At 40.0% G+C, this 25,781-nt stretch overlaps 4 protein-coding genes across 4 annotated transcripts; 3 read left to right on the top strand and 1 right to left on the bottom strand.

The window, feature by feature from the left end:
• Positions 1-4,596: 4,596 nt before the first annotated feature.
• N7537_003750 (MDR family MFS transporter) lies at positions 4,597-6,307 on the top strand (the record flags this gene model as incomplete). Its single annotated transcript, XM_056894808.1, has 2 exons — positions 4,597-4,917; positions 4,973-6,307. The coding sequence occupies 2 exons, from the start codon at positions 4,597-4,599 to the stop codon at positions 6,305-6,307; spliced, it is 1,656 nt and encodes a 551-aa protein (XP_056754556.1).
• A 462-nt stretch (positions 6,308-6,769) lies between these two features.
• N7537_003749 (uncharacterized protein) lies at positions 6,770-8,159 on the bottom strand (the record flags this gene model as incomplete). The annotated part of the gene is made up of 4 exons (XM_056894807.1): positions 6,770-7,049; positions 7,117-7,312; positions 7,389-7,995; positions 8,046-8,159. Coding segments are annotated over 4 exons (1,197 nt in total), but the record flags the coding sequence as incomplete, so codon positions are not given.
• Positions 8,160-11,153: 2,994 nt separating this feature from the next.
• Positions 11,154-11,843, top strand: N7537_003748 (amidohydrolase family protein; the record flags this gene model as incomplete). The annotated part of the gene is made up of 1 exon (XM_056894806.1): positions 11,154-11,843. The coding sequence occupies one exon, from the start codon at positions 11,154-11,156 to the stop codon at positions 11,841-11,843; it is 690 nt and encodes a 229-aa protein (XP_056754554.1).
• A 711-nt stretch (positions 11,844-12,554) lies between these two features.
• Positions 12,555-14,297, top strand: N7537_003747 (alpha-keto acid decarboxylase family protein; the record flags this gene model as incomplete). The annotated part of the gene is made up of 1 exon (XM_056894805.1): positions 12,555-14,297. The coding sequence occupies one exon, from the start codon at positions 12,555-12,557 to the stop codon at positions 14,295-14,297; it is 1,743 nt and encodes a 580-aa protein (XP_056754553.1).
• Between the last annotated feature and the right edge of the window lie 11,484 nt (positions 14,298-25,781).

Here is a 25,781-nt window from a genome sequence, read left to right as displayed (position 1 = left end):
TAAGGTCTAGGAAAGTTCGGGCTCGCATAAAGACCTGGATATCCTCGGAAATTTTAGGCATCCGTATTATGTTTGAGGACCACGATGGTTTCAGCGAAAGCCACGAAAAGCAATACGCTGCACATTTCTTGATTGTTGAATTTTTTTTTTCATTTTTTCACCACTACTTAAGAGGCTTTGAAACCTTCAGATGAGGCCTAAAACCACGTTTCAAAAATCAATCGTTCAATATATGCACAATGGTCAGCAATTTTGCTATCATAGTTATCGTGCTCGCTTGTGCTCTCACATGTGTCTCACTCGCAGCGGGCATATTCACTGTCGTCAATCCTTCCCAAGACATATTATGGACGCCGAGCCTAGAGCAACAAAAGTACATGCGAGAGGTTAGAATTCGGCACTTTCGTCTCCTACGAGGAGGAAGAATCGTCAGAAGTGACAATCTTTCGAGGTAAGAACTAGCTTCTGCTACACTCTTGTCATCTTACTCTGACAATTTGACAGGGCAACTGTGGACATTGAAAACCATGCAGGCTTGAAAAATACAAACGAGAAATGAACTACGAGCTGTTTTCTTTTGAACTGAAAAGCAAAGGACATTGATAACGGGGTCTGCGACAAAAAATTGTAACAAGGGACAATCTCGTAGAGGTCGGAAAGGACGCAGTATTCGAGACTTGTAGAGGAACAAATCCTCGGATGGAGCGATCTTTTCAGTGCTAGGAGAAAGGTACATAGCATGATATCTATCACCATCCTGGCGAAGTATAGGAAGAGCCTTTCATAAGAATGTAAAGATTTTGCCGTTTTCAAATCTATTTCATATCCTGGGAGCGACTCGGATGTGGAGAGCTAAATAGTTGAGAATGTGACTCCCGTGGATAAGTATTGGTGAACTAATATTATACTTTAACTCAAGTATCCAAGAGCAGCTGATAGTTCCAAGGAAACCGAGAAGGATACAGATAATGAATTTGACGAGACTCGGCCGTCGAATATCACACAATGATGGAATGAGAGGCGCGATGCGATGTAAGCCCGTAGTATCCGCTTTGGATCGCCGTCTCTTTGGCCGTCTTATTCGGTCTGGTGAAGGGTACCGAGAGCGCCTTGCAGGGTTACAAGGGGTAAAATTCTTATATTTCGCATGACGCATTTAACGACGCATTCAAAATCATGATTCGTACGTTTTAGTCTGGTTTAGCCATTGTGTTTGCGATCAATAAGCAAATCGACGGTGCGATCTTGAGACTAGTAGACGATCTCTCTTGTTCTTTTCTAAGGCAATAAACTTATACTTGAATTCGTGGGTTGTCCAGCTTAGAAGTCTTGAGTTTCATGTTCAGAGCTAAGGTTCAGTTTGTAGAGTGTGGTACCATCGCAGTAATTTCTTACTTGGTGGATGGTGAGAGTGCGGTCGAGGTGTAGGTATGATTTTGGTAATATGAGACTATTTGGCCTAGTGGCACTCTCAGCGAGAGAAAGAAATACGCTAACATCCCAGGCTTATGCTATGTCTGCGTGGTTCTTTACTATGACCGGATTCCACAAATTCTATAACTGAGATGAAGCCGGAAGTTGCATTCATCTATCAAACCAAGTTCAATGACGCCTCTAGGACCTATCCGCATAGTAGGAAAAATGTCGAGGGAAGCAAGCTGACATTCATGTTGATAAAACATTCGTTGTAGCCGCCGCATCAAAGGGCAATGTAAGTGTGATTAGTCAATTACCACGTTTTTTTATCCAGCGCAGACAATCTAATTATGGAGACCTCGGGCGTTTACAGTTGTGTCACATATTCATGGAAGGAAATTGAAACAATTAATGAGTCCAATTTGTCGACCTCGTAGACCCATACGTTGTTGGTTGGCCTCCCCGGCGTTTACTTTGCTGGTGGCTGACTTGTGATGTGGTATGTCTGCATAAAGAGGGATAAAACAGGGGAGGGTTTAGTATCTGCCAACCTACTGCGCGCATTCATTATGTACACTGCGGTAAAAGAGGGGTAGTCACCAGAGGTTTTATGTTACGCGTCTTACTGTGTAAACTAATGCAGCCTACTTCAGGGTATGAAGTATGAAATACGACCCAAGAGGTTCCTTTGAACCTGAGTTCTCGGTGTCTTTTATCCAGGCACGAAGAGAAGGATTGGAACCATTGCACCGGCAGATTTGCCCAGATTCGAGACTGAGTGCTGCAGAGCAGTCGATGCACCGCGAGCCCAGTTGACACTCGGCGGCAAACAATTGTAACGGTACACCACTTTATCGTTGTGGAGACTGGCTTTCGAAAAGGGCATCTTTGAGCGGTAGAATGAGGTAACCCCGTCAAACCCAGTTGGAACGCGGCTGAAGCTCTAACGGAATTTAGAACACGAAAGCTCGCAAACTGGCTATTCGGAATAGAAGAGCCCTTACAAATAGGTTCATTCTACAGTTGAACGTTCTTTTCAGTATATCTGGGTCACAGCCAGCTTGAGTTTTGAAGCCCATCTGGTGTTTATATTAAAATAGGGGATGGGCTGATGAGCTGATTCTGAGTACAGAGAAAATTAAAATGCAGAGCTTATGGATTTTGTTTTTAGACGTAAGATCGAACATTTCACTTTTTCTCAATGTACTATCAGTAAAAGACGGACGAGTAGACAACTTGCATCATGAGATATTCCAACGGGTACTGATCAAATATGTCTGGGATAAGCTCGAGCCAATCCGGTTTTATTTGACAATACAATGTTGAATTGCAAAAATCCCAAAACACGGGGTACCAGCCTGACAAATTCCAGTCAATGAGAGTAACTTTAAAGTCTGCGCTTCTACCATCGCAGCCCACTCTTCGCTCCACGACTATGTTCTTTGGCTGCAGATCTCCATGGGTAAAAACATTTCGATGGTTATTGAGGGTGCGGTTACCATTTCTCGCAATAAACAAATGTAGTGCGGTGACTGCGTCTGGCCCAGCCTCACTAGTATTCCATCATTCATCTGATCCTGGTCCTTGAATGGGCCAGAAATAACTGGGTTGTTATCTGGCGTTGAAAGAACATTGTCAATGTAAGGCGTGCCATTCAAGTTTCCAAAGTAGTCCGGTGGGTGGTATTGTTCGTAGTTCGTTGATTGTCTCTTTGATCCGCTCGCTGACCGTCGTCTTCTCGGCTGATGTGAGCAATGGTAGTAATTTTTGCAAGTCGGTTCCAGGGACGAAATCCATAACGATGTATCTTTTCTGGGTCTCTGGATCGACAAAGTTGGCGTGAACTTTTGGCACAGAAACATTGCTGTTGGCTGCAACGAATTTCATGTTCTCTGCTTCTAAAGGTGGAATCGGATATCCAATCTTGACTGCGAAGCGTTCCTTCACTCGAACCACTTTAATGGCATTTGTTCGTATACTAAGGATATTGGTCGACGCTTCAATCTCGTCAACGGCCGGGGGTCAATGGTCGAATGCATCTCGTTCGTCATGAAGATTGACGTAGCCGATCGACTTAAGGAATCAGAAAAGGATGCTAGTAACCCCAGCGCAGAAAAGGATCCCACGGGCTTTTTGTATTTGTTTGACATAAGCAAACAATGCAAACATTAATAGCACCGCCACATCGCCTGACAAATTACTGCTAGAGCGTTGAAATTGGCATGTCAAAAGATGAGGCATACAATCTGTTGTACCCAAGGCTTTAATTAAGAATTGGTGAACGGTAGTCAATGCGGAACGATAATCTGCGCTCTCTACCTTCGATTTTTCCTTTGGCTTTTAGTTGATATAATTGACCCTAGGGGGTAGTCTTACAAGGAAGCGGTACGCCTAGTTATAGCCAACAACCCGATCTTCACCAGCCTTTTGTAAGATGGAATTTGCAATATCTTTAACTATATCTAAGGTAGATGATGTATACGCGATATCTACAGTTTGAGCTTAGCTAGTGAGTGCCTTTTCTTGAATTAAATTCAAGGTTCTGGTTGTTTTCGCACAGTTAGCATAGGACTAGCGGCCATGAATCCTAGCCCTAAGCCGATGGTATGGTACGTCGAATTCCCGGCCAATTGGGCAATATTAGGCTTCTTAGCCTTAGAGAACACTTTGACTGCAAGCCGGATTTGATTTTCCATCTTTTTTGATATGATCTGATATCGTGTTGTGGTGTAAAATACACAGAAAAGTGATAATAAATTGGAAATTTTGCATTCGGTGAAAAGATTGCGTTTGGTTGGGCGCTTGGCACGGTTACCTGGTTTCAACGATATTTGGCTATATCTCAATTATATCGCTATAAAGGGATTTTACTGTAGTGGGGGATACTTAATAGATTCAAAAATCTCGAGTGAACTTGGTGTAGGATGTACAAGTAGCCAATAAAGGAGGCTTGTGGGAACCATAATTCCGGCGGGTCCTGCTACGGACCAATGATGCTTCTTGAGCCACCATGAGTCATGTTGATTCACGCACGCTAATCCGAAGGCAGGTTGGCGCCGCCGGTGGAGCGTCGCATCCGTGGATACATCAATTAGAATTCACTTACTATGTAAGCTTGTTGTCTCCATTTGTCCATCTCTTCCAATTCGAACCACCTTGTCATTTCAACTGCAATAACAAATGGCTGAGAAACCTCCCATCGAGGGCCTATGCCCCCCGAAGGCGAACAGCCTGTCGGCTGGCGACAGCGACTCTTCTCGAACAGACGTTGCGAGCGACTACGAGCTGACTGGAATTCCACTAGTCCTGGTCATCACTGGACTTTCTCTTTCTATATTTCTCATGTCACTAGACTCCTCCATCATTTCCACGGCTATTCCTCGGATCACGTCAGAATTCAACAGCACCGGCGATATTGGCTGGTATGGAAGTGCATACTCATTTGCGATGTGCGCTTTGCAGCCTATCGCAGGTAAACTGTTTGGAAGCTTCCCTATGAAGGTGAGCTTATCCGAAACTTTCATTTGGAAACGAGAAAACCCCCTAACAATATCAGGTCATGTTCCTCGGAAGTCTTGGTATATTCGAGCTTGGCTCATTGCTTTGCGCCCTTGCTGTCAACAGTCCCATGCTCATCGTCAGCCGTGCTATAGCCGGAATTGGAGCAGCAGGATGCTTTACAGGAGCCTTCTGTATTGTTGCGGTTTCTAGTCCGCTCGTCAAGCGACCCTTTTATATCGGAATCCTTCAGTCAACCTTTGGCATTGCCACAATCATCGGACCTGTACTAGGTGGTGCATTCACAGAGCATGCCACTTGGCGCTGGTGTTTCTGGATCAATCTCCCTATCGGTGCTGTCACCATACTCTCACTACTCTTCTTCTTCAAGCCGCCTACCCGTGACTCGATCAAGGGTCCGACCGTTCTTCGCAGATTGCAAAATCTGGACTTGCTAGGCGCTGTTCTATTCGCTCCCGCCATCATCATGATATTCCTGGCTCTGCAATGGGGAGGCACCGAATACGCTTGGAAGAGTGCTACCATCATTGGTCTCTTCATTGGAGGCGCCGGTCTCGGTGTTGCCTTTGCTCTCTGGCAAATACGAAAGGGTGACTGTGCTATGATTCCGCCGCGTCTGATTAGTGAGCGTACGATGTTCTTCTCCTGTTTCAGCGAATTCTTCGCCATGGGCGCTGTCTACATTTCGATCTACTATCTTCCCGAGTGGTTCCAGGTCATCAAAGGTGCCTCGCCAACGAAGTCTGGACTCATGTACCTTCCTCTCGCGCTTTCCGATGTTCTCTCTGCAACCCTGACAGGTGCCTCACTCAAGTACCTCGGATATCCTAATCCCTATATGCTCCTTGGCACGGGCTTGATGAGCATAGCAACGGGACTCTTCTCTACCTTCTCTCTAATCACTTCCCACCAACACTGGATCCCATTCCAAGTCCTCCAGGGTCTCGGAGTGGGAATGACCCTCTCAATGCCCTATGTTGCGACACAAACAGTTCTTAAGCCCGAAGATATTCCTGTCGGTACCTCAATACTGCAATGCTTCCAATTCTTCGGTGCTTCTGTGAACCTCGCCATCGCGGAGGCTATCTTTGATAACAAACTTAACTCGCGATTGGCCAGTTGGGGATTTGGCAGCGATGAGGTCGATGAAATTATCAGTGCAGGCTCTGCCGAAGCAAGAAGCGTCGTTTCTGCGACACACCTTCCAGGCGTGTTAGATTCATACAACCACGCGATCACCACAGCGTTTTACGTCGCAACCAGTGTTGCCGCCATTGCATTCCTCCTTTCACTTGGAATCCGTTGGAGAAGTGTCAAGCCAAAACCGCAGCCTGATATTCCTGATGAGGAAGCGAAGTCATCAAGTCGATAGGATTCTGGAATGTGAGGCCTGGGGTTATCGCAGATAATCAGGTCTTGGAGTTCGAATTATGATTTAGAGAATTTAGAATAATGATGCATAGCTAATTATTTAATACAAAATATGAACATGATCGTCCCATGCGGTGGTTATACGACTTGATTCTCACCCAATCATCTCACCTATATTTTATCATTTTCTCTCACGCCTAGCCTAATACGTACGACTATAGGGTATGCAAAATAGGACGTCCCGTCCGCTACGCCTTCCTTGAGGCACAGGTCAAATGCCAGCTTCAGTAATTATTTCAGCGTAGTGATGAAGAAACGGGCGATTGTGGGTTCTCGGTCACGCAACTGCACGACTCTCAGGGTCAACCTTCCGTAAGAACTGTTCATGTACGTACTTAAGATTAAGAACGCCTTAGAGTGTAAGCAGAGTTCTAACTGATATTCGTCAACTCTGTACTTTAGCTTAAAGTTCAACATCATCTAACATATCCCATTGCCGTTGTAGAGACTGGTAGGCCTTCCTCATCGGCCAGGCATGTATTTCCATGGTTTGATTCATGATACCAAGGAGGGCGTCTCTCTCCCCTTGATTGGTGAAATATTCACCGTACAGTGTAATTGCCATAACAGCATTAACTAGTGCAGGCTGACATCGGGGATGGTTTGACGCGATACCACAAAGACATAGGACAATAGTCCGGACTTGTGCCTCCGTTTTGCGATGTAATGCACCCCTTGTGTTCCTGAAAATTGATGGCGTATTAGATATAACAAAATTTCAACTGTGCTAAATGATATAGGTTGACTTACTCAAGATAGGGGCTTTCGGCAATTAAAATCATTTCAGCCAATTTCAAATGTTGGATCGCCGTCACCTGCGCCTCAAAGGAGTACCATATAGTAGGAAAGATATTCCCTCTGGCTCTATCAGCATCTTGCTCCAAAATTGGTTCCAATTCATGCAGATAATCCTGGTGAAGCTGATGCTGTTTTGCCTTAAGCTTTTCTAGTGCGATGAGGTATGTTAGTCAGTTGATACTAACACCTTCGATTATTTATGGCAAAGCTGAAAGCAAACTTACCCCATTCCTGGGGCTGTTTCAACCCCCAGCGCCACTTGGCAACTTCACTAGCGAATACAATCATTATATTGGCAACAGAGGTGTTTCGAGAGCGCTCCAAGTCAAAGCGAACCTGTGGAGCCCGTTGCCTTGTCAAAGCATAATATACTTCCTGTCGGATGGCAATCCAGTAGGCCGCGGTGGCGAGGGAGTGATCAAGCGGGGTGGAAATCATGGTGTCAATGATTGTCTGGGTGATGGCCAGGAAATTGACTCCTTCATAGACATGATTTCCAATCTCTCCTTCCTCCATCTCCTCTTCCATTTCCTCGTATTGTCGTAAAATCACGGTGGCCGCCATAATATTTTCCTGGTGTAGTGGATCCTGAATTTCGGGGAATTGGATCAATTCTGGAATACATTTCAACATGTACTCAACCGACGTCGATTTTGTTAAGCCAGGTAAAACCTGCCCGTGGTAAACAGTTCCTCGGGATGTTGTGTACTGTGGCAAACGACAAAGATGCCGGGATGATACCGCAAATACCGCATTTCGTAGAGCAAGGCAGTGCTTAGCTCGACGAGGAACCACTAGTTGAAAGTGACGTCGCTCATCGCAATGATCAAACTATGAAGCGTTATTTCCAAACAGCACCTAGAATAAGTGATTTAACGCACCCATGGGGATAGCTCTTCGATAAAATACCGTAGTAAGCAAGATTCTTGGATATTGCTATCGGCCTCTGCCGAATCTTGATTGACAAAATAAGATGTGTTGACAGATCTCAACGTGGCTGTATGGCAATCCGGTTCGGCATTTCGGGGATTGCCACCACTTTTTGCCAGATGCAATCGTTTCCCTTGTAATCCACTGGGAAGGCCTCGTGATATCGAAGAATGCGAGGCATTGTTTAATGAGCCGGGAGAACAAACTGCCGGCCTTGCACCGACTACACTAAACGAGCCCGCATGCGATGACTCATTCTGAAGATTTTCAATTGGCTCGGCGGATCCAAAATTCATCCCACTCGGGTAACTGCCGGCTTGCCTTTGATGCTCATTTGACAGGCCGCCCAATGTGAGTGAGCTCTCGTCATGATCTTCGTTTGATACGGACAGGCTAGACTGATGGGATAATCGAGCTGAACGCGTCAGGGGTCTCCAGTTTCTAGGCCTGCTATTCACCCATGTTTGGTCTTCCGTAAAGTTTGCATCTAAATTGGCCGTGGAGCCGTGTCGAAAGACTGGCTTTCGTTGCGCAGGCCTACAATCGAGACCTTTGATCTCACATTTCAGGCAAATCGGTTGCCTCCGATCGCCTGCAGAGAGGGGAATTAGCGCACATGAAGATAAGGGAGACTACGGTGTTTTTGCATCTGGATATCGCACATTTCTGATGCCTATCTATAACACATATTAGCGAAGATCAGGACCATAAGCAGGGGCATTATTACCGCGGCAGCTCGAGCAAGGTGTATTCGCCAATGAACTGCGAGCTGACATATCTCACAAAATCCCTTAGGCCACAGAAAAAGGTCACAGAGAAAATTCGAGTAAACGGGACGTTCAAACCGCTAGAAGATATGGCGGCGCCACTTTCCTTATGCAGTTAGGCGTGATTACCCCACATGTAAATTGCCGTGTTGGGTAGCCACGCCCGCCGATTGAGTGTTTGTGTCCACATTGGCACATGCGGTACTTGGCGTCATCTTCAACAGAAGGAATTGAAAAGAAAGCATTTGTTGATTCTGTATCAGACCTCCAACTTTGGGCCCCGCGGTTGGAAATTGAATGCCCAGGCTCTCAGGCGGCATACCAATCCCTAGAGTTGAACCCCCGAAGATAGATGGGATGGTCACGTGGTTACCAAGACCAGTTTTGTAGAATATCACATTCCAATTCGAATCATCTTCATACGCCATATTGCTATATCTTATGGTATACATAGTATATTAAGCTTGGTTATTATATCTATTCGTTATAATTATCAAGAAACGCCCAAGATTGAGGTGGGTACTCATGATATGTATCTCCGTATGAAAGAGATATATAATCTCCGAATGCTCTTGTTAGTTGGAACATTAATTTGTTGACACCTAATCAAAAATAATGAGACATGCAATGTTCAATCAAACAAGCAATCTTACAATATATCGATAACCGACTTGAATATTAACTCACCTTGTTGAGCTCACATCAAAGGTTATATATGGATAGAAAGGTCTCTTGCGCAAAGTATGCTTTTTCTACCGCCTTCATATACACCTAAAAAGGCATCTAAAAGAGCATCTAAAAAGCACACTCGAAAAAGCATCATAAGGCCGCATAATCGGCCGATTATTCATGTGCAATTTAAAAATGAAAGTTCGCAGTGGCAAATCTCTCATCCCGTCGACTCCGTTTCCATTTCCAATTCACCTTGATAAATTGCTCGAAAAAAACTACAGTGTGACAGCAAGGGTTTATTTTCAAGTACTTTATTTTATCAGACAAAAGGTTATCCACGTCTTTATATAGCAGAATATCCTAGTCCAATATTTCCCCGCTCTCATTGAACCTTGTAACTTCCCCAGTCAATAGGGCTTTCTGCAGGGCATGTCCAATCTTCATAACAGTAATTCCAGTTTCAAGGTTAAGAGGGAGCTCCTTACTTTTGACAATGGCTTCGACAAAATCATTGGCCTCCAACGCAAACGCATCTTCGAATCGTTGCCAATACTCCGGTTGAACCTCCGTTTCGGGTTGTATATCGAACAAAAAATCTGGTCTCATCACGAAGATCACACGTGTTGAGCCGGACCATAAAAGGTGATCCAATGGATTGTTGCCGGAAGATTTTGTCTCTAGAATCGCGATAGGAGGCATCAAACCCGCGAGAAAATCCTGCCATTACTTTGACCGATGGGTTTTGCTTTGCGGTGTCAACGACGGATTGCGCCTAGGAGGAACTATAAGGGCTATATCAATGATTCAACTGACCAAGGAAGAAAAAATTACCTCCGCAATGTCTATGCTAGGCGGTTTCTCACAGAGTGTATATTTGTCCTTAGAAATCGCTGCCAGTCCATGGGCCGAGTATCAGGCAGGTGTCTGGCCAATTCACTCAAATCGTATCTGACGATGGCATATTCGAAGTGATAAGGAAAGAAAGTACACGCTTGGCACATATTGTCTTCAACTAATAAGTATTTTCATGTCCTTGGGTATCTCTCCATTTTCGTCTGTTGTTTAGAATCAACTTGGCCTTGGGCGAAGTTGGAGAAATCAAATTAACCTCGGGGTGAAGTTCCACAAGCGTTGGACAATTCGCTAGAATCGAGAGCCAAGCCAGCCAGCCGAAATAACCGAAATAACCGGAGCTAGTACTGCGTACTGTGTCCCCTCGGCTCATTTAGGGACTTGGTATTAGCTATTTAATGTATGAAGTGAACCTTTTACCAAGTGTAAGGCTAGTCAAGTTGTCATTCGACAAGTGACCATACAAATTCCATTTTTGTTCAGATTCAACACGCTCACAACGCACACGCGCGACACTATGGCACCGAAATCTATCCAATATCCCATTGTTGACGTGTGGGAGAATCTTCCTGGAGTAGATATATCATGCCTCAGCATTGTATAGTTGCATCACTGACATATCATTTAGCTTGGGGCTGCCATCCCTGAAGTTGCTCGTCTCTTTGCCTACAGTCACTCCGACTCGGAGGTTGCTGACAAGAAGCGATCGTCCGAAGAGGCCATTGCGTTGATGGACGAAGCTGGAGTTTCCCATATTTGTTTATCCGCATGGAGTCGCCCAGGGAAGATGGTATTTTTGAAGAGGTCGCCCAGTACACTCGCGCCTACCCGAAGCGAATCTTTGGTTTAGCTGCTGTTGATCTCCACAATCCCGTGGAAGCTGTCAAAGATCCGGAATATTACGTTCGAGTCGAAGGGGTTGTGGGGTTGAGGGTGGTGCCTTGGCTATGGAACCTACCCCCAACTGACCCGCACTATTGGCCTCTTTTTGTCAAGTGCATCGAGCTTGACGTTCCGTTTCTGACCCAAGTCGGTCACACCGCACCTGCCTGTCGAAGTGAGGTCGGGCGTCCGATCCCGTACATCGATACTATCGCGCTGAAATTCCCGGACTTGAAAATCATCATGGGTCATATTGGATATCCTTGGGCTGCGGAGACCACGGTAGTTGCTTGGAAGCACAAAAATGTCTATATAGACACCAGCGCATTGTCTCCGAAATATTACGCTCCGGAGTTTATCACGTTCGCCAGCACTACGGGCAAGGACAAAGTGGTGTTAGGAACAAACTTTCCGCAGTTGGGATGGAAGGACTGCGTTGATAAAGTCAATAGCCATCTGGTGGGGACCAAGGGTGGCTTCAGAGAAAGTGTGGTGAGGGGCTTTATGGGTGGGAGTGCTCTTCGAGTTTTAAAACTGCCGGAGACACATATGGAAGGACCCCGATCAAGTCTTTGACTATTGAGATGGGTGTTTGGTACTGCCTAGCAGATCAGGCCAAAATCGGGATAGCTAGGAAACAGATGTTTCTGGGAGTTTGTCTCCTTTACAATACAACAGTTCAGAACATTCAACATGTTTGTGAGGAAACCTTTCCTGTGTATTACCTCTCCCCGAAAGGAGTTCATACGGAGATTCTGTCACATGTTTTCTCTAGAGCCAAAAATAGACTATAATACTTCTATACATTTATCTGGAGACTGGCAAACGGGTATGTCTGTGCAGTCGTCGGCCACTTGGAACTCACTTGAGGTTTTCCTCGCGGAACTTATGCTTAGAGCACCAGAAACCTTGTGAAAAGTCCTCGCCGTTGAGAAATAACCATCGACACCGAGCTACCAGTCACCAAAGAATGTGCTATCTCTTTCGCATCGAATCAAAATGAGTTGAAGGTCGAAGAAAGTCGGGGGCTGCGCTCGGCATACCAAGTGCCCCCACACCGGACCGATTGTCGTTGATCGGAGTGATGTGGATACGCTTCAAATAATCCTCCGTCTAGAATGTTTATTGTGTTTAGCCTGTTACTCATCTGCTCCCTTATAATACAATAATCAGCGCCCTTTTCGATAATGTCATCAAAATTCATTTTGCTATACATTACAATAAGTGTAACAAAATATTTTAGGCATCGCGATTTAGCCTAACACAATACACTTTCGCAGCACCCCAATGGATCTAGGAGAGTATTTGCTTCGAAGGCTTGCCCAACTGGGCGTTGGCTCTATTCATGGTGTTCCTGGCGATTACAACCTTACTGTCTTGGATTACCTTGAGCCGGCAGGTCTTCATTGGGTTGGTAATGCCAATGAGTTGTGCGCTGGATACGCTGCGGATGGGTACGCCCGAATCAAAGGCATTGGCGCCCTGATCACCTCCTTTGGGGTTGGAGAGCTGTCGGCCATCAACGCTATTGGCGCAGCCTATTCCGAAAAGGCCCCCGTGGTGCATATCGTTGGTACGCCGCCGCGAGCTGCCCAAGAATCAGGTGCCTGTTTGCACCATAGCCTGGGTGATGGCAACTTCAGAGTCTTTGCGGATATATATAAAAGTGTCACATGTGCGCAAGCCAATCTTGTGGATGCCGTGACCGCTCCTCACTTGATCGATACCACGCTGAAAGAATGTCTCCGACAAAGTCGCCCGGTATACATCGAAATACCTACCGACATGGTCCGGGCTAAGGTGCCAGTGCCACAGTTTCCAATTGATCTTTCGATACCTGCTTATGACGAAGCTTTCGAAGACAAAATTGTCGACTCTCTTGTTGCTCGCATCCAAAGCTGCAAGCGGCCTTTAATCCTGGTCGACGGATTTACCGCTAGATTTGGTGTCGGAGATGATATCAACGCATTGGTCAAGCTTACGGGCTTCCCAACTCTCACGACGCCGTTTGGCAAGAGCATCATTGACGAAAACATACCCAACTTCCACGGAGTCTATCTTGGGTCGGCGGGCGGGGCGGTCTATCAGTCATGGGTTCAAGGGTGCGATCTGGTTCTCCGCTTCGGGGTACTTGGATCTGAAATCAACACATTCGGCTTCACTGCTCAGCCACAACCTGGAGCGACAGTGGCATTCGACAAATACTCAGTGTCCTTAGACACCACAGGCTCGATACCTGTCAAGGCCCGCCTTGTCTCCATCAATACTGTACTCTCGAAATTATTACGTCGCCTGAATGGCTTGGACATCCCTACCCCAGAGCCGTATCCAGAAGACCCCTTTCTCCCGCGTGAGATTCTGAAGAGCTTTCCCAAGGCTCTTGATACTGCATCGATAGACCAGTATTCCCTTTGGCTTCGTATGTCTCGGTTCCTCCAACCAGGAGACATTGTCATGACAGAGACTGGTACTGCATCCTATGGCGGTCAGAGCTTCGATCTTCCGGAGGGAACGACATTGATCAATTCTTCAATTTGGTTATCTATCGGATACATGCTTGGTGCTTGCCAAGGAGCTTCTCTCGCACAGAGAGAAATGATTAAGGATGGCACACGGCCCCCAGGCCGAACCATCCTATTTGAAGGCGATGGGAGCCTTCAGATGACCGCCCAGGCAATCAGCGACATTATCAGGAACAAGCTTGATGTGATAATCTTTGTGTTAAACAACAACGGGTATACAGTCGAAAGAATTATCCACGGCTTCTCAGAAAGCTACAACGATATTCAACCGTGGAGGAATCTCCAAGCACCAAGCTATTTTGGGGCTCTCAACTGTGATGCCTCATACCCCGTGCAAACCGAATCTGCTCAGAACTGGGGCGAACTGCAAACTATCCTCCAGCGACCTGATATCAAGGAGGGTAAGGGGCTAAACATTGTGGAGATATCGTTGAGCATGGATGATGCACCAGAATCCCTGAGCAAATTTGTTGAGTACCTGAAGAAAAGAAATAGTGGACAGCTATAGATTACTTTTTTTGCTCTGCTCTTCTCGTCACAAAACGAGTTAACGAGATGGACAACTTGATTCGCCTGAGCTTAATTTGCAGATAACATTTTTATGAATTGGACGAGTGTGGTAATAATTTAGAATTCTACAATTGATGTAAATATTGCCCACATAGTTTCATATTCTCCATTCTCATGGAATGGCAAAGACTGCGTTACATGGGGCAGAAGTAGAAATAGAGGAAAGCAAATCTACAAATTGTTCGTTATATTCGGTGTAACATCAAAGCTAAGCTTACAACTAGAATATGAGGACCTGTGGGATTGACGCCGAAAATGACCGCTTTTGAGGCCAGAAACGGCTGCCTTTCTACCCGTAATTTTGGACGTCTAGCCGCCCCTTGACCGCCCACTGCCCTATAACACCACTATTCTACACCTACCTAGCACTTTTAGTCATCCTCTAGTCCTAATATTAACGCTCGACTTATATAGTTGTTCCCCTTATTTCTACTAGCGACCGAAACGACGCCGAAAATAGCTCCCCTCTAGCTAAATCAAAGTCCCCTCCCTTTTCGCCTAGTCTATTTAAGCGCCTATAAGATATATCGCCTTCCCTCCCTTCCGGTATTATTATACCTCCTATTCTCTTTGTTATGATATAATCAGACGTGAGGCCATTCCTAGATTGGTGCCTTAGGCCTATAGGAGGTTTGACCTCTCCGGAGGGGGATCGCCTATGTTTCCCTACCCTTCCGAGAAGGGTTCCCGCGGGAACGAGACCCCGCTCTACGTATTATATTTCCTCCCGCTATTAATATAGAGAGACTATATATAAATTAGACTATATAGAGGAAGCCTAACGGCTCTCTAAGAAATAGTCTTTGACTTCTAGGAACTACCTATCTTATTACCTTCTTCTACCTAATTAATAGGTACCTACCCTAACTTATAGAGTATCTTTTAATAATTCTATTTCTTCTTCTTTAATTACCTAGAAGAATAGTACTAAGAACTCGCTCTACTCCTATTATAGAGAAGATACCGAACCCTCCCCGAACTACTAGGGAAATACCCCCTACCGAAGCTATTTCCTAGGCTAACCTAGTTGAACTAATTATCGATCTTAATACGAATCTCGTAGCGACTTAAGTTACTATAGAGAAGCTATAGAGACTTAAGGACCTCTAAGATTAGGTTAAGACTCTTAGATTTTAGCTTATAGGCCGAACCCTAAATAAACCCCTAATAAGCCCCTACTAAGATATTTATAATACCTCTAGTAGAGACTAAGAAATTAAACTTAAGAGTATATCTATATTTACCTTTAACTATACCCTATAATAACGCTAAAAATAGCTTTTAGACCTATAATAATAATTTAAAGGAGCGCTAAGGCGCTACTATAACGATCGGACCTAGATTCTTAGAGTACTTAGTAATATAGATATAACTTATAGATAGAGATAGTATAGATATATTAATAAAAAGATACCGGTTCTACTATAAAATCCTAAGGAAGACTAACCCTATTTTAAAGACTAGACCTTAACCCTTATTAAAAACGCGGCTATCTTAGAATCCGAGGTAATAGGCTAACTCGAGAAGGCCTACTAATAAAGAGACGAGGACCCTTAAGAATTCTATATATATCTCGATACCCTAAAATATTATTTCCTAAGGATAGTAGAGAAAGAGAGGGCTCTTTCCTTCTTTATAAAACTCTTATATAACCTTTAAAACGAAATCCGCTATTATATTATTAAACTCCCTAAAATCTAAGAAGATATAATTAATATCGCGTATTACTTCTAGGACCTTAAGAAATCGGAGTCGAATTATAAACGAAAATATACTAATACTATTAAGAATATATTATAGAAAAGAAACTCTAATCGAAATTCCTAGAAGCCCCGATTTATAGGAAAATTAAAATCTAAAGAAGATAAGGATATATTATCGGATAGGCGTCTAAATCTTATTAGGGATAATAGAAAACGTAACTAATACTTTAATTATAGGAGCGAAAAGTACTATTCTAATAAATACCTAAATCCTTTTAAGGGCTAAATAACTATAATAATATAGTTAGCCCTATAAAGAAATAATAGCGAGATAGAGTAACTCCTATACCTCTATCTTTTCCTATAGTAGGAACTAGAACTCGGCTTTATCTTCCGATTACTACCTAGAACGATCTCGAAACCTATATAAATCTTAATAGTAGAGCTAAAGTTAACTTTATAAGCTTCTAATTTATTAAAAGATATAAACTTAACTAAGTAAAACTTACCGCGCCTCTTCTTTACGCTATTAATTAAAGGATAATACCGACTTATAGGGTATAGACTATCTTACTAAAAGCTACCGATTTAAGGGGTACTACCCGTCGATTTACCTATATCTATATAGTAATCGACTAAGACCCCTAACTCTCCGGAAGCCTTATCCTTCTCTTTATAATAATAATTTACGACTTTAATATCTATATTATAGAACGAAGTAGCCTCTAGTAGTTCGGGATACCTTTTATTAAAATACTACCTCTAGCCCGCTTTACTAAGGAAATCTATAATCTTATATATATCTTTATTATAATTAAACTACCCGAAGAAGTATAGTTACTTATTAACTATAATACCGCTAAAGTATCGCCGGAATACTACTAATTATCTACTAAACTAGTATAGTTTTAAGACTTCTTCTTATCCTAAAACTCGAAAACCTTACCTTCCTCGAATAAGTACGATTATACTATTAACCTAACTCTAGGGGTAAAGGTCTTATTTAGTCCTATATACCCCCTATTATAAAAAGAGCTTATAGAGCTACGAAAATACCTCGACGAAAACCTCTAGAATAGTCGAATCCGCGAATCTAAGAGCCCTACTAGGGCCCCTATCTTATTTATACCGAAGTCTAATAGGAGTTTATAGTTTTATATCGACTATTAGGGACTTAATAAGGTTTCGGTAAAAAATTAGTACCTATTATCTCTTATTTCGGAGATTTTAGACCGGCTTTCCGGCTTTAAGGTCTTTAATAAAATCGATATTTAAGACGCCTACTACCGAATCTATATTAAAGAGGGCGATAAATAGAAAACTATATTCTAAACCCGCTATAGATACTATAAATATATAGTTATATCCTTCGGTCTTATAAATACTCTAGTAATCTTTTAAAACTATATTTATATAGCGCTTTATAACGTTCTCGATACCTTTTCGGTAGCGTATCTCGATAATATCTTTATATTCTTCTTAGACTAGGAATTATATATAAATTACTTTTACTAGGTAATAAAACGACTATAGAAAGTAGGCCTCTATACTAAGCCTAGTAAATACGCCTTCTACTAAGACTAAGTCGACTTTTTAGGGTTTATTATATCCCTAAGGGGCGTTTCGATAGACCCTCGCTAGGTTACTAATATCGCTTTATAAGAGATTCCTAAGTCTTATTAGGATATCTAGGTATTCCTAGGATTTTATAATTTTTATCGTAGGTTTATTAGGGATTATTCCTAAATTATATTACTACTTATAGCCTTATTAAAAAGTAGTAAAAATAGGCGAAAGCTAGGCTAGGTTAACCTAATACTTAGTAAGAAGGTAGCCTTTCGCTATCTAATCGCTACCTTTTAGTTAGCGCCTCTCCTCCGATACTTCGACTTATTAGGGCCGATTTAGCTAGAAATAGATATATCGGATAGCGCTATAGCTAGGATTCTCTCTTAACCGAACGAGAATAAGATATAGTACCTAATAGCTTTCTAGTTATAGAAGTTTAGTAAGATAGAGACCCTTTATAGAATACCGGATTAAGAGCTATTTACTATCGTATACTTATTTAAATACTAGCGATACTACCTTAAGAGGAGTACTTACCTAATTAAAGTATTTTCGGATTATTCGAACCTTTAGGCTTTTATAAAATAGCTAAAGCTTAATAGTAGGTAAGTATAATAGTACTTAGCCTTTACTCTATTTAATTTTATAATAAGATATTGCGTTAGGAAGAGTAATCCTATAGATAGACCCTCTCGGCGCTAGCTACTAAGTAACTATAAGATTAATCTAATTTTATTATTAAGCCGCCGAATAGCTAGCGAATTATAGATAACTAATTACCGTTCTATTATAATCTAGTCGCTAACTATAAATATACTTATCTTAAATATCCTATACTTCGAAGAGAATAAAAATAGGGATAAATCGATTAGTATAATCGATTAGGGGGAGCTTAGACGTACGCGCTATCTCCTTAACGTATAGGTCGGGCTAGCTTACGCCTTTAAGTAAGTATATCTTACTAAGGTAGGTATAGATCTTAAAGAGCTTATTAGGTAACTTTAGGGCGAAGACCTAGAGACTTAGTACCGAAAGACCGCTATAAAGTCGTCGACTCTAGGGTTAAAGGGCTAGAGTATCGGGCCTAAGGGCTTTTTACGATTTAAGAAATATATTTATATCCCTATAGAGAGTAATTTAAGAACTAAACTATTAAGTATTTACTATAATAACCCCCTAGCCGGCTATTTTAGATATATAAGAATACTTAAGCTAATAAAAAGGAAATACTACTAGCCGAACCTCTATCTAGACGTTACCGAATATATAAGGAATTATTAGATCTACTAAGGCGTTATAGTAAGAACGTATAAGCTATATAAAGAGCTCTAATATTACGGACCTATCCGTTACTAATCAGTAGTGACCCACTAGGCGCACCAATGGGCCATCGAGAGCCAACCAGGCGCACCAATGGGCCATCGAGAGCCAACCAGGATACCTATCAGTAGGTCACGTATAAACTCACTAAGCAAGAGCATGATCCGCCCTAAGCGGATCTACCCCGTAGAAGATTTCCGGTATATAGGTTACTCTACGTACTAGACAACCGCTACTTAGTATCACGTGATTATATAGGTAGTAGAAGGGTAGTAAGTAGATCGGTAGAATCCGCTAAGACGATTCTACTATTCTACTATCTACTATTCTATATAGGAAGAACTTAGGGATATATAAAGACACTTATTTATATATCTAGTTTAGTTCTTCGTCTTTAATTATATATTATTACTTATATTTACCTTTTAGATTACTATAACTCTTTACTTAGTTATAACCTAATAATACTTATAAGTAGACTAATACCCTAGTATAGATCTACTCGGCGCTCTACCTAGTATTAGTTCCTTAATCGCTTAAAAGGACTTAGGCTATTATAAGGCCCTATATAGTATTAGCTTAATTAAGACCGGATTATTAACGTTAGACTATTCGAGGAGTATTAAAGTAAGTATACCCTAAACCTATCTAACCTAACTATAACTAGTTAGCTAGTACGTAACATCTAACTATTACTAATCCCCTTACGACCCTTTATAGAAATTTTGATAGATTTTATAACTAGCCTACCGCTAGTAATATTCGAGGATAGATTAGTCGACGCAATTTTTATAATTATTAATAGGTTTACGAAATAGTCGCTATTCCTCCCTATTTTATTAATAATTACTACTAGAGACCTCGCCGAACTATTCTATAACTATATTAAACTACGCTTTAGACCCTTTAAGGGTATTATATCCGACTATAGATTATTATTTATAAGTAAGTTCTAGTTAAAATTATACTACCTATTATAAATATATCTTAGGCTTTCGATAGCGTTTTACCTATAAACCGATAGGTAAATAGAATATATAAACTAAACCCTTAAATATTACCTCTAGTACTTTATAGATAATAAGTAAGTCTTATAAGCTTCTTTACTAAGATCTACCGAATTTATATATAATAACGTTATTAACGTAATAACTAGTATATCTCTATTTTAGGCCCTACTAGGATACTTACCTAACTTCTAATAATATTTCGAGGGCGAAACTCTTTATAAAGAGGTCTTAGCGGCGTCTATATAAGTTAAGAAATTAGAAAATCTCCGCTAAAAACTATAGGAATACTAGTAAAAGATAAACGAAACTATAATAAAATATTATAATAAAGACTACGTTCCGATATAATTTAAAAAGGGAGATCTTATTAGCCTATTAATAAAAAACTTTAGATTAAAAGAGAGTAGAAAATTAGTACCTCGCTTTATCGGCCCTTTTCGCGTCTTATAGGCTATCGGAAAATAAGCTTACCGCCTAAGCTTACCTTAGTAATATAATCGAATCTATAATATCTTTTATATAACCCTCCTCGAACTATAGAGAAAACTACCTAGAAAGGGTAGCGAATCTCTACTAATACCCGACTTAAAAGATAAAGAGGAATATAAAGTCGAAGAAGTATATAATAAAAAATAAATTAAGAACGAAAAATACTTCCTTATTAAATAGAAAGGATAGCCCTTAGAATATAACTAATAGGTTCTCTAAAGAGATATAGAAAATATAACTAAAGTAATATACTTTTACTAGAAGCGGAAAAAGGAAAAAAAAAACCTTTAGTTACTATAAAGGGATAGCGAAACTACTTTAAAAGATAAGGGAAACCCGGCTAATAAGTAGAGAAAAGGGACGCCTGTTAGCATAATAGTATTATATAATATATATATAGGATATATATTATGGTATATATATATTATTATGATAGGAAAGGAGCCTATATATATTTTACCGGTACTATCTAAGTGATCCTTAGATATATGATATATGGTAAACTATATTATGACTCACTATTATCTACCATATATAGTGAGGTCATATTATGATATTTGCCATATATAGTGAAGTCATATTATAACATTATAAGATATTATATTATCTCATAATTGCCTCCTAACTAGCTATATAAGGAATCGAAATTCCTTGCTTAGCTAGTATGTTATAATAATATAAGCATAATAACAATCAACTTGACTTCTACCTCTTATATTAATTCCTATTCTAGCTAAGTATAACCCTTTATATCTTATATAATATAATTATATAAGCTATAAAGATTACCTAATACCACTTCCCTACTAAAATATTATAACCTAATTATAGGCTATAATATTATATCTGCTAAAGTGCCAACAACGCCGAAACGATAATATAATAAAAGTATCTAAAAATATAACTAGGCCTACTCTTAAATCTCCTTTAAAAGAATAGGGAAATCTATTATAGTCCGCTCCTCTATCTTATTACCCCTAATAGAAGTATTATTATCTATATTAGAGTCTAGGGTATCTTAAACCTTATAAACCTCCGCCGAAATATCTTTATAAAATATCTACTTCGCTAAAGTCTATAAAACGTATCCCTTATCTCTAGATAAAAGATATATAAATCCTTTCGAAAAATAAGCTACTCTCTACTCCTAGATATTAAAGAAATTAAGGGCGGTAATAGGAAGGAGCGCGGATCGATAGCCTATAAGAAATATATTATAATCGGCCTAGGTTTACTACCGAAATTATAGTTAGAGAACGCTAAAAACCTTATTTAAAACTACCTTATTATATATCTTAACCTAGGCTTTATTACCGGTTAATCTATACTCTTTATAATAAGCCTACTCCGAGGCGTCGAAGGATTTATAGAGCTCTATTATCTTCTCGGCGACTACTTAATAGGTCTTTATAGAAAATAGCTATTCTAGCTCGTTACTATCCTTCTTAATACTATTAATATTAATCTAGTCTAGCTAGAATATCTTATAGGCTTATACTAGTATATTACTTAGGTCCTAATAGTCGCCGAGTATTATAGTCGCGGCCTAAGAATTATTAGCCGCTATCTCTATATATAAAACTTAATAAAACCTATAGGAATATATATCGAAGCGCGGCTAGAGTACTACTTATACGTAATAGAAGCTTTAATATCTATTATATAGTTAATCTTAAAAGGGCGAGTCTAGTCCTCCTTCTATTTAGCGATTATAATATATAGATAGTATATATACTAGAGGATCCTAATACGAACTAGGGCCTCTAAAAGAAGGCGGGTATTATATATAGGGTTTTATCGAGGTATTATAATATTTCTAGTACCTCGAAACTAAAGAAGAGCTAACGAAACGACGATTCTAATAAAGGGAAAGGTAGGAAAGTAAGATATAAAGAGTAGAAATAAAACGAAGAGAGGCTATAGGATTATAATAAAGAGACGCGTCCCCTATTTTTATAGGCGAGATCTTACTTTATTTATCTATCTTACGCTCCTACCTATTTTATATCGTTTACCCTATTATATACTTCCTCCTAATTACCTATTACCCTACGTAAAGGTACGCGATTCTTAAAGGAGGGATGATTTGTTATAATATAATTAGACGTAAGGCTATTCCTAGATTAGTGCCTTAGGCCTATAGGAGGTTTGACCTCTCTAGAGGGGGATCGCCTATATTTCCCTACCCTTCCGAGAAGGGTTCCCCGTAGGAACGAGACCCCGCTCTACGTATTACATTTCCTCCCGCTATTAATATAGAGAGACTATATATAAATTGGACTATATAGAGGAAGCCTAACGGCTCTCTAAGAAACAGTCTTTGACTTCTAGGAACCACCTATCTTATTACCTTCTCCTACCTGATTGATAGGCACCTACCCTGACTTGTAGAGTATCTTTTAACACTCTTACCCTCGTTATCTACGCTTTAAGGCGACCTTAATATTATCGTTTCCTATAACACAAATTTTCTACCCTAGTCTTTATATCTAACCGCCTCTATATTACCTACGCCTATATATCCGGCTCAAACTAATAAGTACTAATACTAGAACGATCCTATTCTTTACGAGGAAACTCGAGCTAGACTAGAATATTTTCGTAGTCTTAGATAGCTTCCTCTAAACTTTAAGCTAAAGACCTTAGAAGGTATCGCTATCGTTAAACGTTATTAGCGAAAGTAAGTACCTACTTAGTTAGGAAAAGTCTTATAACTAAGAATAATACGAGAATAGATTTTATATTTAATCGAACGAGGATTATATAGACTTTCTTCTTTTAAAGGATTAGATAATCTATATAAACTTTTTTAATTAGATATTCAAAATATCACGAAAGAAACTACTTTAGTCGTATAATAAATACTAGCGACACCTAGACTACGACATCGCCTATAGACGGGCGGGTAGGCATTGCCTATAGGCCTTATATAAGCGGGAAATAGGCCCTATAGAGAGGCCTATAGACGGGCCCTACCCTTAGGGCCTACGGGCCTTAGGCGTCGTGGGCGCCTATAGGCTTTTTTAGTAAGTAGAATTTCTTGACTTCGTGACTTATATTATTTGTATATTTTTTCTCTATATTTTTAAGTAATTTGATTATATATATAATGACTTGATACTACTATCAATTTTCTAACCTCGGTTAGAAAAATGAGCTATAGAAGCCTTTGTATAATAACTTGATACTATAGTCAATTTTCTAACCGAGGTTAGAAATAAGCTTTAGAAGCCTATATATAATAACTTAATATACTATCACTTTTTTAACCGGGGTTAGAAATAAGGTTTAGAAGCCTTTATATAACTTAATATACTATCACTTTTTTAACTAGGGTTAGAAATAAGGTTTAGAAGCCTTTATATAATAACTTAGGCGTTTATTATAGTTATATATTTATACTAATATAATATAAATTGATTATTATTAGGTTTACTACGCTTCCTTACTTCTCTTAAACTACGGCGCCTTTAAGTACTACCCTTATCTCTATAAGAAGGGAGATATAGACTACTCTTATCTTCGCTATCGACTAGTTTACTTCGCTATCGCTTCCGCGTACTTAGTACTATAGAAGGACGAGAAAGCTAACTCTCTATTATAAACTTATACTCGATTAGCCTAATAGGATTATTATCCTCGGAATCCTTACTATCGCTAATTAGTTTAGGTATATTAGTAGTAAGCTTAGCCTCTCTCTATTCGTCTATTTCTTATATAAAATCTAAGTATATATCCTTATTAGGTAGTTCTTTAATTTTAATATCGAACTAGGTTTTATACTAGAATATTATAATATCCTAGACTATCTTTGTACTTAGCCGCCTACGTCGGTAGTAGTAGATATCCTATACTAAATTAAAAAAACGTTTAACTCTAACGCCTATTATAGGAATAGAGAGGATATCGCGAGTAATACTTAAAAGAATCGGGAATTTATTCTTATATTCCTTCTAGAATTATAAAGGATCGACCTTTCTCTTTATTATTATAGGTATTAGTATTCCCGCTTATAATAATAGTAAATATAATATATATTTTTTAAGGTATCTAGTAAGTTTATACTCTAATATTAATAAATTAGAGTAGATATAAGATAGAAGGTCGAGGAGGGCGTCTAGATTATTTATACTAGCTAAGTAACGCTTAGGGGGTTACTCTTTTTATAGGGATTATATCTAGGTATATCTTTAGGCGTAAGGAGCTATAAACTAGCGAAGCGTTTCCTTATACTAATTACTCTAGTTTATATCGTTCTCTAACGTACCTTACGTCTTACTTAAGAAGAAGTAAAGCTTATACTAGGGTATAAGAATTATTCTAATTACGTAGAGACTATTATAGATCTCTTTCGTCTTTATATAGTAAGAGGTAAGCTTTACTATCCTAATATTAAGGGCTTATAGTATCGCCTTCTTCTAAGATATAGTTTTCGGAGTAAGTTATATAATCGATTCCTCGAAGTACTCGAAGAGGGCGTTATAAATACTAAAAATATAATATATTATTATCTCTTTAGTCTTTAAAAGTACTATAGTAAAGCGGTAGAATAGCTCTATAATATATAGAAGATAGTCGACCTACCGCTATTCTATCTTACTAAGTTTATATTTCTAAGTCCTAATATTATTATAGTATTTATTATAGGGCTTACTAAGGCGTTTCGTACGATAAAGTATTAAGAAGGTAGAATTCTAGTATATATAGATATCTTAGATAGGCGTAAGTTTTACTTTATTAGTCTAGAGATAGAAGAAATTATCGCGACGTTAGGGGCTTATATTAATAAATATAGTAAGCCCTTAAATCTAGATATTTATTAGATATATTAAGTAATAAATAAAGTGATATACTTATTTTAATAAGGGTTTATATAATAACTTATTTACTCTATAAAGTACGGAGCGATCGAGCTTAGGCTTAGGCTTAGATATTAGAAATATTCCGATTTATAGTATCGTTCTAGGGATCGGCCTTTACTAATCTAAGTAGCTTATAAAGGCTTAGCTAGATAATATATATAAGATAAGAGATTCGAATAACTACTAGGCTATTCGATAGTTTAAGGGAGTTAATAGAGTCTTAAACTACCTATACTAAAGTTATATTATTCGATACGTTATCTAATATAATCGCTAATATACGATTAGTAATATTAAGCTTCTTAAAGATCTCTATAAGTACTTTACTTAGATTTATACTAGAATACGCCCTATTAAGTAGTTCGAAACTAAGTAGGAGCTTACGGTAATTCTAGTCTCGGTTAATAAAGTACCCTATAATCGCTATAAATACCTACTAAAAAGGCGATATCTAGTAATCGAGGGCGAT

This window comes from Penicillium hordei (genome assembly GCF_028827395.1).
Source record: "Penicillium hordei strain IBT 12815 chromosome Unknown utg000002l_segment0_segment0, whole genome shotgun sequence".
NCBI classification, from domain to species: domain Eukaryota; kingdom Fungi; phylum Ascomycota; class Eurotiomycetes; order Eurotiales; family Aspergillaceae; genus Penicillium; species Penicillium hordei.
This window is presented reverse-complemented; position numbering and strand designations above follow the sequence as displayed.